Source organism: Mycteria americana, chromosome 2 (genome assembly GCF_035582795.1).
Source record: "Mycteria americana isolate JAX WOST 10 ecotype Jacksonville Zoo and Gardens chromosome 2, USCA_MyAme_1.0, whole genome shotgun sequence".
Taxonomy (NCBI): domain Eukaryota; kingdom Metazoa; phylum Chordata; class Aves; order Ciconiiformes; family Ciconiidae; genus Mycteria; species Mycteria americana.
Genome location: NC_134366.1, coordinates 48,278,482 through 48,293,450, shown reverse-complemented (window position 1 = coordinate 48,293,450; position 14,969 = coordinate 48,278,482). Strand labels below are relative to the sequence as shown.

The following is a 14,969-nucleotide window of genomic DNA, read 5'->3' as shown; positions in this document are numbered from 1 at the left end:
CAATTTATTTAATTCAGTCCCTGAGTCCTTTAAGAGTTGTAGCACAAAAATCAGGAAAATAAGGATTATGCTAATGGCTCGATGCCTAAAATTAATTTGGTCCACAATTCATTTGAGATTCCTCTATAGATTGTACCACTTTGTTATCCTGTAGTGTTTTACACAGATGGATGAAGGAGCTCAGAAAGCAGAATAAAGAAGGAAGGGGTAGAGGAAAACATCAGGTATATATAATCAGAGCATGATATACAGTTGAAATCAGCAAAAGCGTGATGCATATGAAGAAGGGAGCATAAACACCAAGAAAAAACATTAACAGTAACTACGTGCAAGCCAAAAAAGTTAGTTTATTGTTCCATCTGTGTACAATGAATTTGATCTAAAAGTCGCAGCAAGGATTCCTAGCTACCCCAGTCAGCTGTAGCTCCAGCCTCATGTCTCTGTCTCTATACATGCACACATGTACAGTATATGGTCAGACATCTTTCTGCCTCTGTGGATATATATACCTATCTCTGTGTATGTGAGCATGTATATATGTATATAGATATACACATATGCCTGTATTTTCACAGTTCCTTTGAAAGTCATGCAGATTAAATGCAGTCCTTTTGAGCAATTAACAATAACAAGACAATTAGCGGCTGAGTAGCTGTACATATACATGTATGTTCAAGGGTAAATCTGCCGAAGTACAAAAAAATATGAGCTTAAATGTCATGAGGACCAGTTAGCGCAGGAATCAACAGCAGCTGGAGTCTAATCCTGCACCATTTCCATCAGAGGCAGCTTTGCCAGCGATGCTCTGAGCGCAGGACTGACACCCGGCCAAGGCCCAGGAGAACACCTTTCTTTATGCCTTAACTGGTGAAAAAAGGGGACTCTGGTAACGGTGAATCCTCCCCTCCACTGTCACAAACATTTGTTCTTCTTCCTGACCCTGTAATCTGTACCATGTTTACCCACTGCTCACTGCAGTCTGGGTTCTCACACAGAGTTCACCCACATGCTTATGTACTACGTTACCTCAGCAGTTTCCTCCAAATACCTCCCGTACTTGCTTGCTGGCCTGAAGAAGGCAGCTCAGCACCTTCACTCCTCCTTGCCATTTCCAGCACTGTTACTGACACACCTTTTACAGCTGGAGACATGATTCTGAAGCCTGTAGCTGCTCCTCGAAGTAGAGAAGCTGATCCACTTCAAAGCAGTCGCTTGCTCTAGAAACCAGTTTCTCCAGACGTCTCCTGATCTCCTCCTCACTGGCATTCTGCTGTCTCGCTTGCTTGAGATAGCTGTACACGGCCTCAAATACCTCCGCACCCAGCTTCCCAATGGCAGACCTGGGGATAAATATTACATAAAGGTCAAGTAAAAGTTAATTCACATTATATATTAATACAAGCAATAACTAGTACGGATTTTTTCTAAATGTTGTAGCTACCTTTGATTAAAATGATATAGTGATGTACCTTATTTGTCTGACAGTACAAGGAACTAAAGTTCCCCATGGAACTTCTCTATGATTGTTTGTTATACAAAGAGCCCAGGAGTAAAAACCTGGCCATAGTAAAGTCATGGGAAATGAAAGGGTTAAATCCCTGACAATCCCTGACTAAGGCATAGACTTGCATTTTTTTAGTTTCACTCCCATCCTTGTTCTCTTTTGTTCTCTTCCCCTGCAAAGATAGTTTTGGTTACCTGCTGAGCAGAGTTGATGGTGGGACATTTCCTGTGACTTCTTACCTGATAGGACTAAGCAGGCCTTGAGCAAGCTCATTAGGCTTCCTAATTAAATCACTGATAACAGGAACTCGGGACGATTGTGCCAAAGATAAGCACCAAAGAACTAGCTTAAATCGACCCCCTTGTAACATTCCAAGGCCGAAGGACTGATGAGCTAACTCAATGACTATATATGGACAAAGGAAGCCCAAAGTTCAACTAGTGGACAACGTGAGGAAGACTATGGAAGACCACCGGGAGGGTGAAAAGACCCTAACCCTAATTTTACTGGGCATGCTTGGACTATGTAAATGAATTCCGGGAACTCATCACCATAAAACTGCCCTTTTCAGGAAACCTGATGAATATGTATGATTTTTCTGTATATGAACTGATGTGTTGCGCTAACCTGGCGGAGCACTTGTGGCGGAGCGGTCCCCAGTGCTGCCCAGCGCTGCAATAAAGAATACCTGCTTAATAGTCATCCCGGCTATTGAGTTCTGCTTTCGGCTTTTCACGGCAACAGAAGCATGGCCATGGTAGTTGTTACAAACCAAGATTTCTTTTCATGCTGAATCTGACATTTTATCTGCAGCAAGCCTGGTATACACACGTGTTATTGCCTCTGCATTTCCCCAAAACCAAAACAGCAACCCATCAGCCGTATACCAGTGGCATTTTATGTGAACAAACACATTTCAGGATTCATTGCTTTATTTTAGCTTCTATCAAATAACAAAGAAACCATTGTACAAGCTCAGCATGAGCTAACTGACACTGCTTTCTTTTCCTACAGCACTCTCCTTTTATCAGAAGACAGATCTGTAATTCAGTGACAAAGAATACACTCACAGGCTCTTAATGTTGATTTATAAAGAAGATCCATTTGCAAACTGCAAGACAATGAACAGCACTTCTTTTTCTAAAGGCAAACATCTTTAAATTCATGTATCACGAGTCACAGGTAACATAAAATTTTCCACTCAGGGATGGGTTCATAATATTTTGATGGAAATATTGGAGTAATGTTCTTCCAGCAGATCGAAATCTATCTGCCCACTCTGCACACATCTGCCACAGGATTTGTGTTGTTTTCATTCACTAGACTTTTATATGTTAGAGCAGTTGAGATTTGATTGTCTTTTAGTGTCAGACTTGCACATTTTAGGGGTGATGATGCCCTTCACTTAGTTAGAAAGTGAGCTGGACTAATTGGGATCACCTTGCAGGAGCATCTGCAGTTTGCATTAAAAAAATGTCTTATTTTGGTTAGGTAAAGTTGTGGTAAGCATCCTTCCCTCCCACTAGCATTTTGCTGAGATTTCAAGAGTATTTAGGTGGGGCAATCGTTCCTTTTTCAGGAAATCCATGGTGGCATGAAGACCTCTTCAATAAAGCTTCTCAGCATATCTGAACAAGGTTTCTCTGACAAATTTTTCTTCCATGCTAAAATAAACTAATTGTATCTGAGATTCTAATGTGAGAAACTAATGTGAGATTCTAATGCTCTCACATATTTCTCAAGCGTTATACATATTGCGTGTCTAGCATGTTAAAATATTTCATGCCTTAATACTTTGCTTGGTGGTAATTCTTTTCGACAAAAAGGAGGTACTAGGAAGTGAACCGTATAGTATTCCAAAATTTCAGCCTGAATAGCTGTGCTTATGTTCCCTTTCCACTGGGTCTCTGTCACACACTGCTTTCTACAAATTTAGACTATGGAAAACAGAGAGGATGGCCCCCAGAGTTGTCCCAGGATGGGAACTGCCTCATTTATCACCGCAGCAGTGACCTGCCTATTATTTATAAGGGATTAGCACGCGTTCACAGTATTTACAGTCTATACTGTCTCTGATGGGGGCTTTGAGCTGCTCCCCACTTCTGCACGCAGCGGGCTGGCCGGCACGGCCTCAGGCACGAGCAGAGCACGTCTCCAGGCGTGAGCAGAGCACGTGTTCCTGTCTGCAGGGCAGTGCCCACTGCCCGCGGGCAGCTGCCCACGGCCCTGGGCTCGCGCTGCCTGCCGGAGGCTCCACGGCCAGCGCCCGGGGCAGAGGGCAGCAGGGCGCTGGGACGCGCTCGGCTCGTGGCCGCACCAAGGGTTGCCCTTTCTGAGCTGCACAGGAGTAGAGAAAGGGATCAGAGTTGTCTCCTGGCGCCAGCATTAAGGCTTAGCACTCTAATACTCTGCTCGTGAGTTCAGGGGGAGCATGCACAAGACTTCCCAAAAGCTGTGTAAATGGTTAAACCTGCACGCTGCCCCCCAAAACCATCACATACTCCAGCTGTAATTTTTTTGCTGATTTTGCACTGATTTTGCTACACGTCTAACACCAGGGCAAGGCCATCTGTTCTAAACCAATAGCATAATTCACCTAAAGGGGTAATTGCTTTTCATCTGTGGTCATCCTGTTATTGCTGAGGAATAACATCGTTACAGTGAGATTGCAGCCAGTAAAATTTCCACATTACGTAAATTCCTCCATTCTTAGAAAACCGTTGCGAAGAATTTTACTTTATTGTTTCTCAGACTTCATTTGGTATGAAAGCATACCATTTCCTCAGTAATACAGAACCACTTCATTAGCATATAGGAGACTTCTGAAAAATCCTGTTGTTATATATAGTAGGACCTACTGCTGGTAAAAAATGGACAATACATCTAATATGGTATTTTTGCCCGATGGATACGCTCCATGACTGCTCTGATCTCACAAGCAGGAAACACTCCTCCGCACATCCCGCCTGCTCTCACTGCTTTTCTGCAGCTCGGTCATGCCCAGCTGTGATCCCCCCTCGGCTACACATTACCTCTCCTGCTGGCTCCTGACACAGAGGCGGATCGGGAACTTGGGGCAGAGAAAGCCAAGACCCAGGATCAGAAGCCACAGGGCCAAGCTGGAATCTCTGCAGGTCCAGACCCAACTCAGTCCTACTTCCCATAACTAGAAACTGCCCTTTTTTTTCTACCAACAGTGCTGTTTAGGGGAAAACTAAAACTCTTGGAAGTGATTAATTCTCAGATACTGGAAACCTAGGGATTAAATTACCACAGAAAGCTAAGTAGGGATTTGTTTGGCAAATAATGTACATTTCTTCACAAAACTTCATCAGAAATATCACAGTATTTCTCTCCAATGGTTAAAGATCAATACATGAGAAGCTATTTTGAAATCACTGCTACTTCATCAATGCCTTCACTGACTCCTCTCTCCCTCTTAAACAAGTATGTTTAATTTTTTGGCAGTCCTGTCTATTTAAAGATGAAAAATTAAGCAAACACATACCTCAGGAGTATTGCTGCTGCTAATAAATGTGACCTGCAGACTTGAATCTTTTCAGTTAAGCTTGGCAGAGCATGCAGATCAGCTAATCTGTATAATAGCTGATAAAATAGAATTAGGGGAAAAATGTTCATAGGTTGAAAATTAAGGGGTAGGTAATAAAAATTATAACCTGCTTTTACAAAAGAAGACATCAGGCTCTGTTTGGACTTGAGAGCTGCATTAACGTGAGTCTGCTACCACATCGTGCATTGTCTGTCAGAGGCAGAAGTGTGGGATCTAAGACAGTAAATGTCAAACAGACGTTATTGAGTGAATCTATCATCCTGATGGAGGCTGGGGGGAAGTGGCTTCCTGGAAAGCGAGTTTTGCACATTATGGCCCCGATCCTGTGCTAGGGGATATTTTTCCATCCCTGTGAAGTCCTACAGGGGCACAATTATGGATTTTGCACTGCCCTTCTGTTTATAGTTACTTCTATTTCACATGAAGTATGGGAACACCTGCATTTGCAAGTTTTGAAATGGTTAAAAGCCTTACCACCAAACAAGTACAGACTGCCCATTTACACTCCCATTTGGCCATGTTTTCTGGTTTACTGGCATTTACTCTCTTTGTGCTATCTTATAGCTCACTCACCTACAAACTCACTGTTTTCCCACAGAAATGAGCCATCATGTCTTTCTCTCAGCCAAGACTACACAAGCAAAGGGGATACCTGACATCTGGGATTTCATCACTCTGACAAGATTTGTGGGCCAGAACCCCATCCCACACTGCCCTAAATTGTTTTTCACTATGCTAAAATCAAAGGATTTACATCAGGCTCTACCCATCCAAGGGTCTGGCCCAGGATGATATACACTAATGTGCTTAAATGTCGTATCTCAGCTCATTCTTTCTTTTGTTTCATTCTGTTACAAAGGCTTAGATACACGGAGGGATTCATTGCTGGCATTTGAGCACTGTGTTTCCTAACTTTTAAGCATCTTGTTCATGCAATGAAATTCATAGGTCTGTGGTTGAACCCTAAGCTCCCTGCATAACGCAGGCATCCCAGAAAGGCATCCACCCAAAACAACAGCCCACCACAACTGAAGAAAGGCATATCCTAAATCTGACACCTGCCTGGCTTTAGTAAAGTTGGGAATCACCCCTGCCCACCTAGGACTCGCAGCAATTCCACATGACCACACAGGTACCCAGTTGTCCCCTTTTATCCCAGGGTCCATGGTTAGAGCATTCACCCAGAGAGCTGGAAACCTGGGGGTAGAAGGAGATTCAAACGCACACCTCCCAGAGCAGTGCCTTAATCACCTGGGGATGGGTGACTGGGGAATCAAATCAGACTGGGGAACAAAGGACTCTCCTTCACCTTCATTCTGATTTGTATGAAAGCAGATGTATTGGGCCAGAAGAGAATGAGCAATGATGGAGGATAACTCTGGATAGATTGGGGACCAAGGACAACACTGGAGGTATGTGCAAACATTATTTGCATGAAACAGACCCTGGATAAAATATTATGGGCAGTCCTTGGAGTCCTTCAGTTCTTGGGACCGAAATACAGGTTACCACGTGTAAGTGAGTGCCCAGAAAGCATGCTTTCTCACTGCAAACTGCAAGAGATTCAACAGTGAGCCCAACTTCCCTCACTCCTTCTGGCTGCAGAGAGCAGCCTCAGTGCTCCAGGCAGAGGAGGCCCAGAGCTGGGGACATCCATAGCCTGGAGGCATGCTGCGACCACCAACATACCGTCTGGGCAGCAGCTAATGCCAGTCATCCATGTCATCCATGGAAGCTGTGCTCTGAAATGAAATGCCGCTTGCTGCCAGCTTTTGTGCAGCACACAATCCGCGCCTAGAGAAAATTAACTGGAACAAGCCCCAAAGGCCATAGAGGCAGACAGATATCTGATTTGTGGATAATGATGGGGTCTGGGCATGAGATAGGGACTTGGTTCTATCAAGGGTAAGGCGCTTCTGAGCGTGTGAGAAGCAGTATGAATATCAGCAAAATCATAGGCACTTACCACTTTGACTCACTGCCAGTGCTAGAGGGGAGCTAAATAGGAGCCTTGAGAACTGCAATTTTATACTCAGGGTGTCTAAAAATGTTCCAAGTCATTTAGTGGATCTGGGCCCAAATGAATTTATCAGGCTATCTGGTGATTTGCAGTTGATTTCCTACGCATCGGTGCAAAATTACTAAAATTTGACAATATAATAATGTTGTGTTCTCAACTGGCTGAGGAAGTTGTAAATCTTTCCCTGGGTGAACAAAGACTTTGCTATTATCCCGCGGGTCTTTATTTTGACTATTCTGCTACTAGCTACATATTAACATTTCCTTTCTGGTCTGGAGATCAATTACAATACACCTACCTTTATGCAATACTGACAAAAGCTACAAAACAAGATTAATGCTTAAGTGTGCACTCCTCTGTGGGCGTTAGCAGCTGGGTTAATATCTCTCAACAGCTTGTCATTGCCTGCCTTGAAGGATAACTATGACACAAATCAGCAGCTAAGGGGGTTTTCAGCTTCTCACTTTCAAATGTCATTCAGCATGATAGCAACTATCATTTCCAACCATTCTGCTCTTCCTCATCCACCCCCAAAGGGAAGTGGCACTTCTTGCTCGCGAACGCCAAGCTTTCGCTAGAGCCTCCGGGGAGCTGCGGTGTGGTCCGTGCGCGGGAGCGAGGAGAGGCTCTGCAGCTGCCGGGTCACCACGCTCTGCACAAGTCACTGCTCAGCACACCAGAATAACACCATGGAAGTCCCTCTGCATCAGGCATCAGCAATAACATCTCACCTCTGCCATAGCAGGCGACAAACACGCGGCTCCTAAGCCGACCACAGAAAATTCAGTTATTTCAAAATACTAAAGTTACTCACAGCTACCTCAATGTAAACCTTAAAAAAGAAGCTTTCTGGACGTGGAATATCCATTCCAGTGGGTATTTATTTATCCTTTTGGATGCAGCCAGGTTGCCTGCATCCTACACCAACAAGCATATTGTAAAGTAGGAGGCAAATCTTGGGGCAAGTCATGATTAGGGCTCATGGGGCATAAAAGCAAGTGCAGGGATCTTTGAAAGAATAATTTCAGCAGACGTCACTAAATTCTGTTCTCCCTAACTCAAGGGTATCCCCATGTAGTCCAGCGGTATTACTTAGGATTCCCATCAATCTATACCATCAATTATTGACTCCCATCAATATTCAGATTTGTCCCTGAACATGATATTTCTAAGCATTAATTTATTAACCTTATATTTCTCTTTAAAATAGAGTACAATCGTGCCACTTTGCAGCTAACCAGTAGTAACATGAATCTTGGTGAAAAAGATTGTTACATTTATCTCCTGAAATGACTCTGCAAAAGAATCAGGATATTACATATCTTTGATCTCATACAAAATATTGTTTTCTAACTGTACCAGAAAATCTTAGGCTATCGGCTAGAGCATCTCATGGTTCAGTAAACAAACAGGTTTATCTCAGTTACAACACAAAAGGTCCCTTTCCTCTCAAGTTATCTTCCTGTCATTTGGTATGTTGACATTACTGACTATGAATGATGAAAACTTCTCTGAAACTTGAAAGAAACTGCTCTGGGTTCAAAACTGCTTTTGCAGCAAAGCTTGTCTGTTGCTCTATAAAGACCCTTTGAGATCTGCTAGGAGAAGCGCATTATATGTTCCATGATTTATTTTTTAGGAACTTATTTCTAAAGGTAGGGCAATACCTTTCTAGTTCTGAAAGCTGTTCAGTCTTGGGAACGTGAAAAGTATGGCAAAGTCCAAGAAAAGGGCTTATCCAAAAAAAAAAAAAAAAAAAGGAAATAGAAAGAATTAGAATTATTATATAAAACTAGTAAAAGAAAATCTGAATTGCTAATATTAGCCCCTACCTTCACCTTCAAGCCTCAATGGACTTTGACTTTCAACATATTACTGCCGAATGAAAATTTCTTCACTTGAAGACACAATGGTAATTTTCATAATTCATCCTTAATTACTTCATAATTCCTGAATTAAAGCACCTTAATTTGATTGCAAACAAAAGTCTCTGATGTCCTACTTCAAAGACCTACAAAATCTAAAGCATATTTAGGACATGTTTTCCCATGAGCTAAGAAGGATCTTATTATTAAAAGCTGTAGACACACAGCTGAAGAAATATCAACAATAATATTCTCCATGCATCTCATTTTCTGAGATAAATGAATTTGTAAAATAGGAATTGAAGCTGACATCTGCTCTTGGAAGAAGCGTTAATTAGAATTCAGAGCTGCTAGTTGAATTCTAGCTACTACTAATTTAGAATATAGTTTGTCATAAGAGGAAATGTTTTTTTAGTTTTTCTCACAGAAAAAAAAAATCACAACAAAACACGGTCATTTAAATCAAACCTGAATATTGCAATATTAACAAATTTACTGCCAATACTAAAAATGAGAGAGGAAACCAGTTTGCTTATATAGAGCTATTCTTCAGGAGGTAAGACAGGTGAAAATGATACTGTTTAGTGCCCATGAAGAATTACCTGAAACACACTTTCCCGGGCTGCAGTCTTTTTATACATATTCTGAGATTTCCTAGCCTTGCTAAAATTATTTTAAACAACATCCTGGTTTTTAACAATGTCACGGCATACAAAGAATCTTTGACAAGTTATCAGTTTAACTCATTCAGCATCACTGATCAAGATCAAGCAAACATTCAAGGCACATTTAACACATACCTGATGGTATTTGCTTTGTTTATCAATGCATTTGTTTTAGACACATGGGTCTGAAGAGCAGCTTAATATACAGCTGCTTCTTGAATGTGGGCACACAAGGATACAGTAGTTATCTCTGAAAAGTCAGTAATTATATACAGTTCTCGTAAGAGTTTAAGAATATAACTGCAATCTCTTTTATTCAGCTGTGTGGTAGTTCAGAGTTAATGCTGATTTCCTTTTACATGGCTTGAATTTTGGGGGGTCTCGCCTGATTTAGGGTCTCGCACCAAAATGACAGTTATAAAACTAGCAATTTGCCTATCAGAGAAAGGAAAAGATACCAACTTATGCATTTCAATGAAACAATCATAATATTAAATATTACTACATATATTTTTGCTCAATCCAAGCATTGTCTTTAGCCATATTGTATTACATGTTACTATGGGATGTAAAACAATGCATTTCTGAGTTACCAACAAGCCAGTCTCATTAAAAGGCCGTCAACACATCAGGTGCATCAATGGAGAGATGAATGTAATCAGCTAGTATGGAGCTGGATGATTCTTGATAGAAACATCACAAGTCCCGTAGTAATTTACTAACGAAACCTTCAGCTGGGCTTGTGTGCTCTACAGCAACAGAGGGAGATGAAGCAGCACTCAAGCGCTGAACTACGCTAAACAACCATACAAGGTTATCATAAAAGTAATAATACTTTTAAGTAATCCAATCGAAAAGACATTTTTAAAGTTAAAAAAATACCAACTGCTATGGATCCTGAGATGCCCAGTTATGACAAGTATATATGTACACATAAAAATAGATACTAACATATACACACAAATAACTGTTTGTACATCAACCATTTGGGCTTAGTTCACCTCTATATCCACTCGAAGGGGCCTGAAGGTATTGGATTAGGTCCACAACTTCTTTCAGGTCTCTTTCCGTATGTGTAGCCCTGAAAAAAGTTCATGGCACAAAACAGGACTAAGGCCAATTCATGCTTTGGCAGAGCCATACAATTCCATGGCTATACCATACTATAGAGAAAGAAAGAAAAGCAATTACCAACTATGGAGAGTAGATCTATGATTTTCAGAAAGGTCTAGAAAGGTTTATGCATTCAGTTTCTTCTGGCTCTTCATCAAAACAAGACAAGCTACACAGAGCTATTTAGGCATTTAAAGAGGCAGATAGAGGTCTAATCCTTTTATTTTTTTCCCCAAAAAGTAAACATTTAATACCTGAACACTTTTCAAAATAGGACCCTGGTCATTTCTCTGTCTCAAATCTCTTGGAAAATCAAATAATTGTAGATCTAGATGCCTGAAAATATGGCATATAAAAGAATAATGAAGATTTCTATTAACATTTACAGAAACATAACAATCATAATATACTATCTAAATAATTCGTTTCAGCTAGTAGATTCACAAAGATAAAACCCAGGCTCACTCTGAAACATGACTGAACCAGAAAAATCGGCATTAAGCTAAAGCGTATTTTTCCAATACTCAGCTCCTCTTACTTTCCTGCAGAAAAATGTTAACGGAGATACGTCTACTGCGTTACCTTAAAACTAAGAGCAAGGTTAGGCCTTACAAGTACTAGTATCCTCTGGTTTTGTCACAATCTTTGGCCATGTCTGGCTAATGTAAACATAGTACATGTACTGCTGTAAACGTAGTACAGTTGGTTTGGTATCTCCAAACTCTGAAGACCAACTACTCATGAAAACAAGCTGCTCAGCAAGGAGGTTCATTGCAGAAGGAGGCAGACCTGTGACAGAGCCGCCCCCGATGCTGCTGCACTCTCAGAAGTGGCGGCTGCTCCCTTTGGAGTGATGGCAAATGCGGTGTTTTGGCTCTGCTAACCTCTCCTTCATGCAAGATAGCTTGCATGTTGCCCACTCTCTGGTGTTTTACCCCTTGGGCTATTTTTTATGATACCAGCTCTGCATTGCTCACACCTCCTTCCACATGGGGAATATGAGATGTATACCTTAATGACTTACCTATACAAAAGAAAGAAATCACTATGTGATGATTGAGAAAAAATGTGGTGAAGGAAAGGGACAGATTTTTCTTACAGACAAGCACAGTATTAGAGTTGCAAGCAGATGAAGACAGAAGCAATACGGAAACAGTAAACAGTGGTAGTCCTGGCAAGGGTTTGGTGGATGCCCTTTGCATATTCCCTACCTATATTTCTCCCAAGAGTCTCTGTAAACCTCCCAAGGTCACAATGCTGCATCTAGTAAATAGCGTCAAGATTCTTCAAGTGGTTCCGTATTGAAAACAGACTATATAATTAATGCCGCATGAAAGCATTCTCACATTTGCAAACTATTGACAAAATCAAGGCGCTAGAAAACTGAACAGCTCAATCTATGCATTATGTATGCACAGCACGAGAAACTAGGGAAATCATGCTTTTTGTGCAAAACAAAAAGATGTATTAGTCTAATTCTCCTAATGTTTTGAGTGTTTGGGGCTACTTGACATTTTAAAATGAGTGAGGCTATACTTATAACTTTATGTGTTTTGCTACTGGAATGCAATTTTCAAACTGGATAAAAACTCTCTCTAGTGCTAAAGCAATTATGACATTACTGTCCACTTAAAAAAAATCCTTAAAGATTCAGGATAACAGAATGGCTCATGGATCTATGACATGCAGCTCAGTAGAGAAGCTGAAAAAGTCTGAGTTTTCTTTACATATCTAAGTGAATTCACAAAATCTTACACTTTATTTTAAGGGTTGGACCTGAGGTTCAAGTAATGTGCAAAATGAGCACCAGGATGAGCATCCCAAGAAAATACATCAAAGTTAAATCATGCCCTAATAGACTCACTCACTCTAGCTACCAAGTTCATTCTCTTTATTCATTTCAAAGTGCATCATAACGAATGTAAAGCTGCTAAGAACTGCTGAAATGATGGCATTGGCAGGTGATGTGCTCTTCCAATCCCCAGATGCAGGATGGAGAGGAGCAGTATAAGAGACAGAGGACCAAGACAACAAGAGAGGCAGCCCATATTTGCTGTGGAAAGGGGAATAGCATGGACAATGGGAAGAAGTTGAATGAAGACCCATTGGAAATGCCAGGGGAATCAGACCATCAGCTCCAGCTTCAGCCTTGAGGGGGGACTACTGCTTCTGCTGCAGAGGACTCCCACACTTCTGGGCAGTAGCCACTGCCTCGCTTACCTTCATTTCTTCTTAGGCAGGAAGAGCCCAGGATTCACCCATTCCCACTTTCTCTCTCAGTTGTTGCTTTCGGACAGCAAAGACTCACGAGCCGAGAGCATTCACTCACTTCTCCCTGACAGGAGCCAAGAACCGAGTTCCCAGCTTGGTCACGTAAAGGCGGGTTCAACTCTCCTAGTGTTCCCGGTTAGTTTTACTGTATTCTCACTTCACTTGCTTGTAAAGCAAACAGGAAAATCAAAATACTTCAGACCTTCACCTCTGGGTCTGCAAGGTAACTGTGCAATTATCTTGAAAGAGATTAACACTAAAAGAAAGAGGAATGCATGGGCTAAGATGTTTAATGTGTTTCTGTAGTGAGCTCATTTGGCCCTAAACAATTAAGAGATGGAGACTGGCCTTTAAAAATGAGATGTGAGAAAGGCTGTGACAAGGAGGATGGATATGTAAGTAATATTTTGGCTTAGCCCATGAGAAGCAAAAAGCTACAATGATGCTGTAAGATGTCTTGGGATCACCAGACAGAAATTATTACCAGAAAATGGGTTGTTGAACAGAACAACTGTGGCATGTGTAAGAGGAAATTTCATGCTCAAATCATTTCAGGATCAATACCTTCAAGAATACTGTCCTCTATTCATCTGAAAAAAACAGTCATAGCTCAGACAGTGTCAATAGACTTCCTTACCAAATACATCTTTTGTCTGTGAGAAGACATCTTATTCCTCATGCATGTTTACATCATGACACCTTCAACATGACAGTCAATGCCAATTGAAAGGTCACTGAGAATTTTTTTTATGGAAGTCTAAAAACCCAACTAGCTTTTCTATATTCTTGCTTTTGCCTTCACCTAAAGCTGCCCTCAATGGTGTCAATAACAAAACCAGTTTCAGTAGGCTCAGAGCTGGCCCTTAGGAAGGTCCCCCCAACATCTAAAAAAGCACTAAATCAAATAATCAGTTTGTTTACTGCAATAGTTCAAAAATGTGCAGAAATAAATGTACAAAAAGCCTTCTATACTTTAGGCATTTTTAGGACTACTTATCTTAAAGAATATCCAATGCCTATTCAATGACTTCAGTGTGACCTTTCTTTCTGAATTTTTAAGATAAACAATACATTTGATGCCAACGTCACAAGCACAAGCAGCATATATGCATACTGCTCATCAGTCTAAACCAATAGTCTTATCAGCATTCACAGGAACAGAATAAAAATATCACCAAATGCCTTTTCTCCATGACTGCTGAAAGACGGCTTTACTTACGCTCAGCAGGTGATGATGAAGTCTTTTGCCTGATCATGGTATGCTGCTGTGTGTAAGACTTCAGGGACTGACTAAAAGGTGCTTACTGCTGTGCTAAAGGATTTTAATTTACTTAAAATTTGGGGCATAAAAGCCTTTTCCTTTTACTGACATACATTTTATTGAATTCTAAACTGCATATTAAAGTTCATGGCTATTAAAATGACTCATTGTATATATTCATGGATACCTCCACAAAGGAGCACAAAACACTCTGTACTAAGGTTTTTTTCTTCGTTTCCTATGTTTTTATTCCTCTTTATATTTTCAGGAAAGAGAGAACAAGATATACATTCTATTCCATAGCTATTCCATTATTCAAAACTAGCCTTACTCTGTAAAACACAAATCCTGATTTTTACAAAGCCCAAGAAATTAATTTTGACTACAGTGCTGAAGAGGCTTCAAGGGGAAGCCTCCACTCACTGGACACCTGAGATATGAATACTACATAATGTAGGGAGGTGCAATTGTGAATATAGCCAGCTGCACCGAAACCCCTAATAAGGCTTGCTCTTGCCACAAATTTCTGCACACACTTGTCTTATTTCTCACCTTCACTTTTCCATTTTAGATCATGAACCTGCACAGACTTGAGATGTCAAGCGTGCGTCATAAGACTTTCCACAGGCTTCTGTGCTTCTGCCAGGCCCTTCATTGCGGTCAAATTGTGGTTGAAGTGGTCAAAAACTTGGAAAGAAG

The 14,969-nt window shown here is 41.1% G+C and overlaps 1 protein-coding gene across 6 annotated transcripts in view; it reads right to left on the bottom strand.

Annotated features, from left to right (window-relative positions):
- Nucleotides 1-364: 364 nt before the first annotated feature.
- NEK11 (NIMA related kinase 11) overlaps nucleotides 365-14,969 on the bottom strand; it is a 100,282-nt gene continuing 85,677 nt past the window's right edge. For all 6 annotated transcript variants that reach the window (XM_075493280.1, XM_075493282.1, XM_075493285.1 and 3 more), the window contains one exon: nucleotides 365-1,340. In XM_075493280.1, coding sequence (XP_075349395.1) covers nucleotides 1,136-1,340 — 205 coding nt within the window. In that variant the 3' untranslated portion in view covers nucleotides 365-1,135. The remainder of the gene's footprint in view (nucleotides 1,341-14,969) is intronic.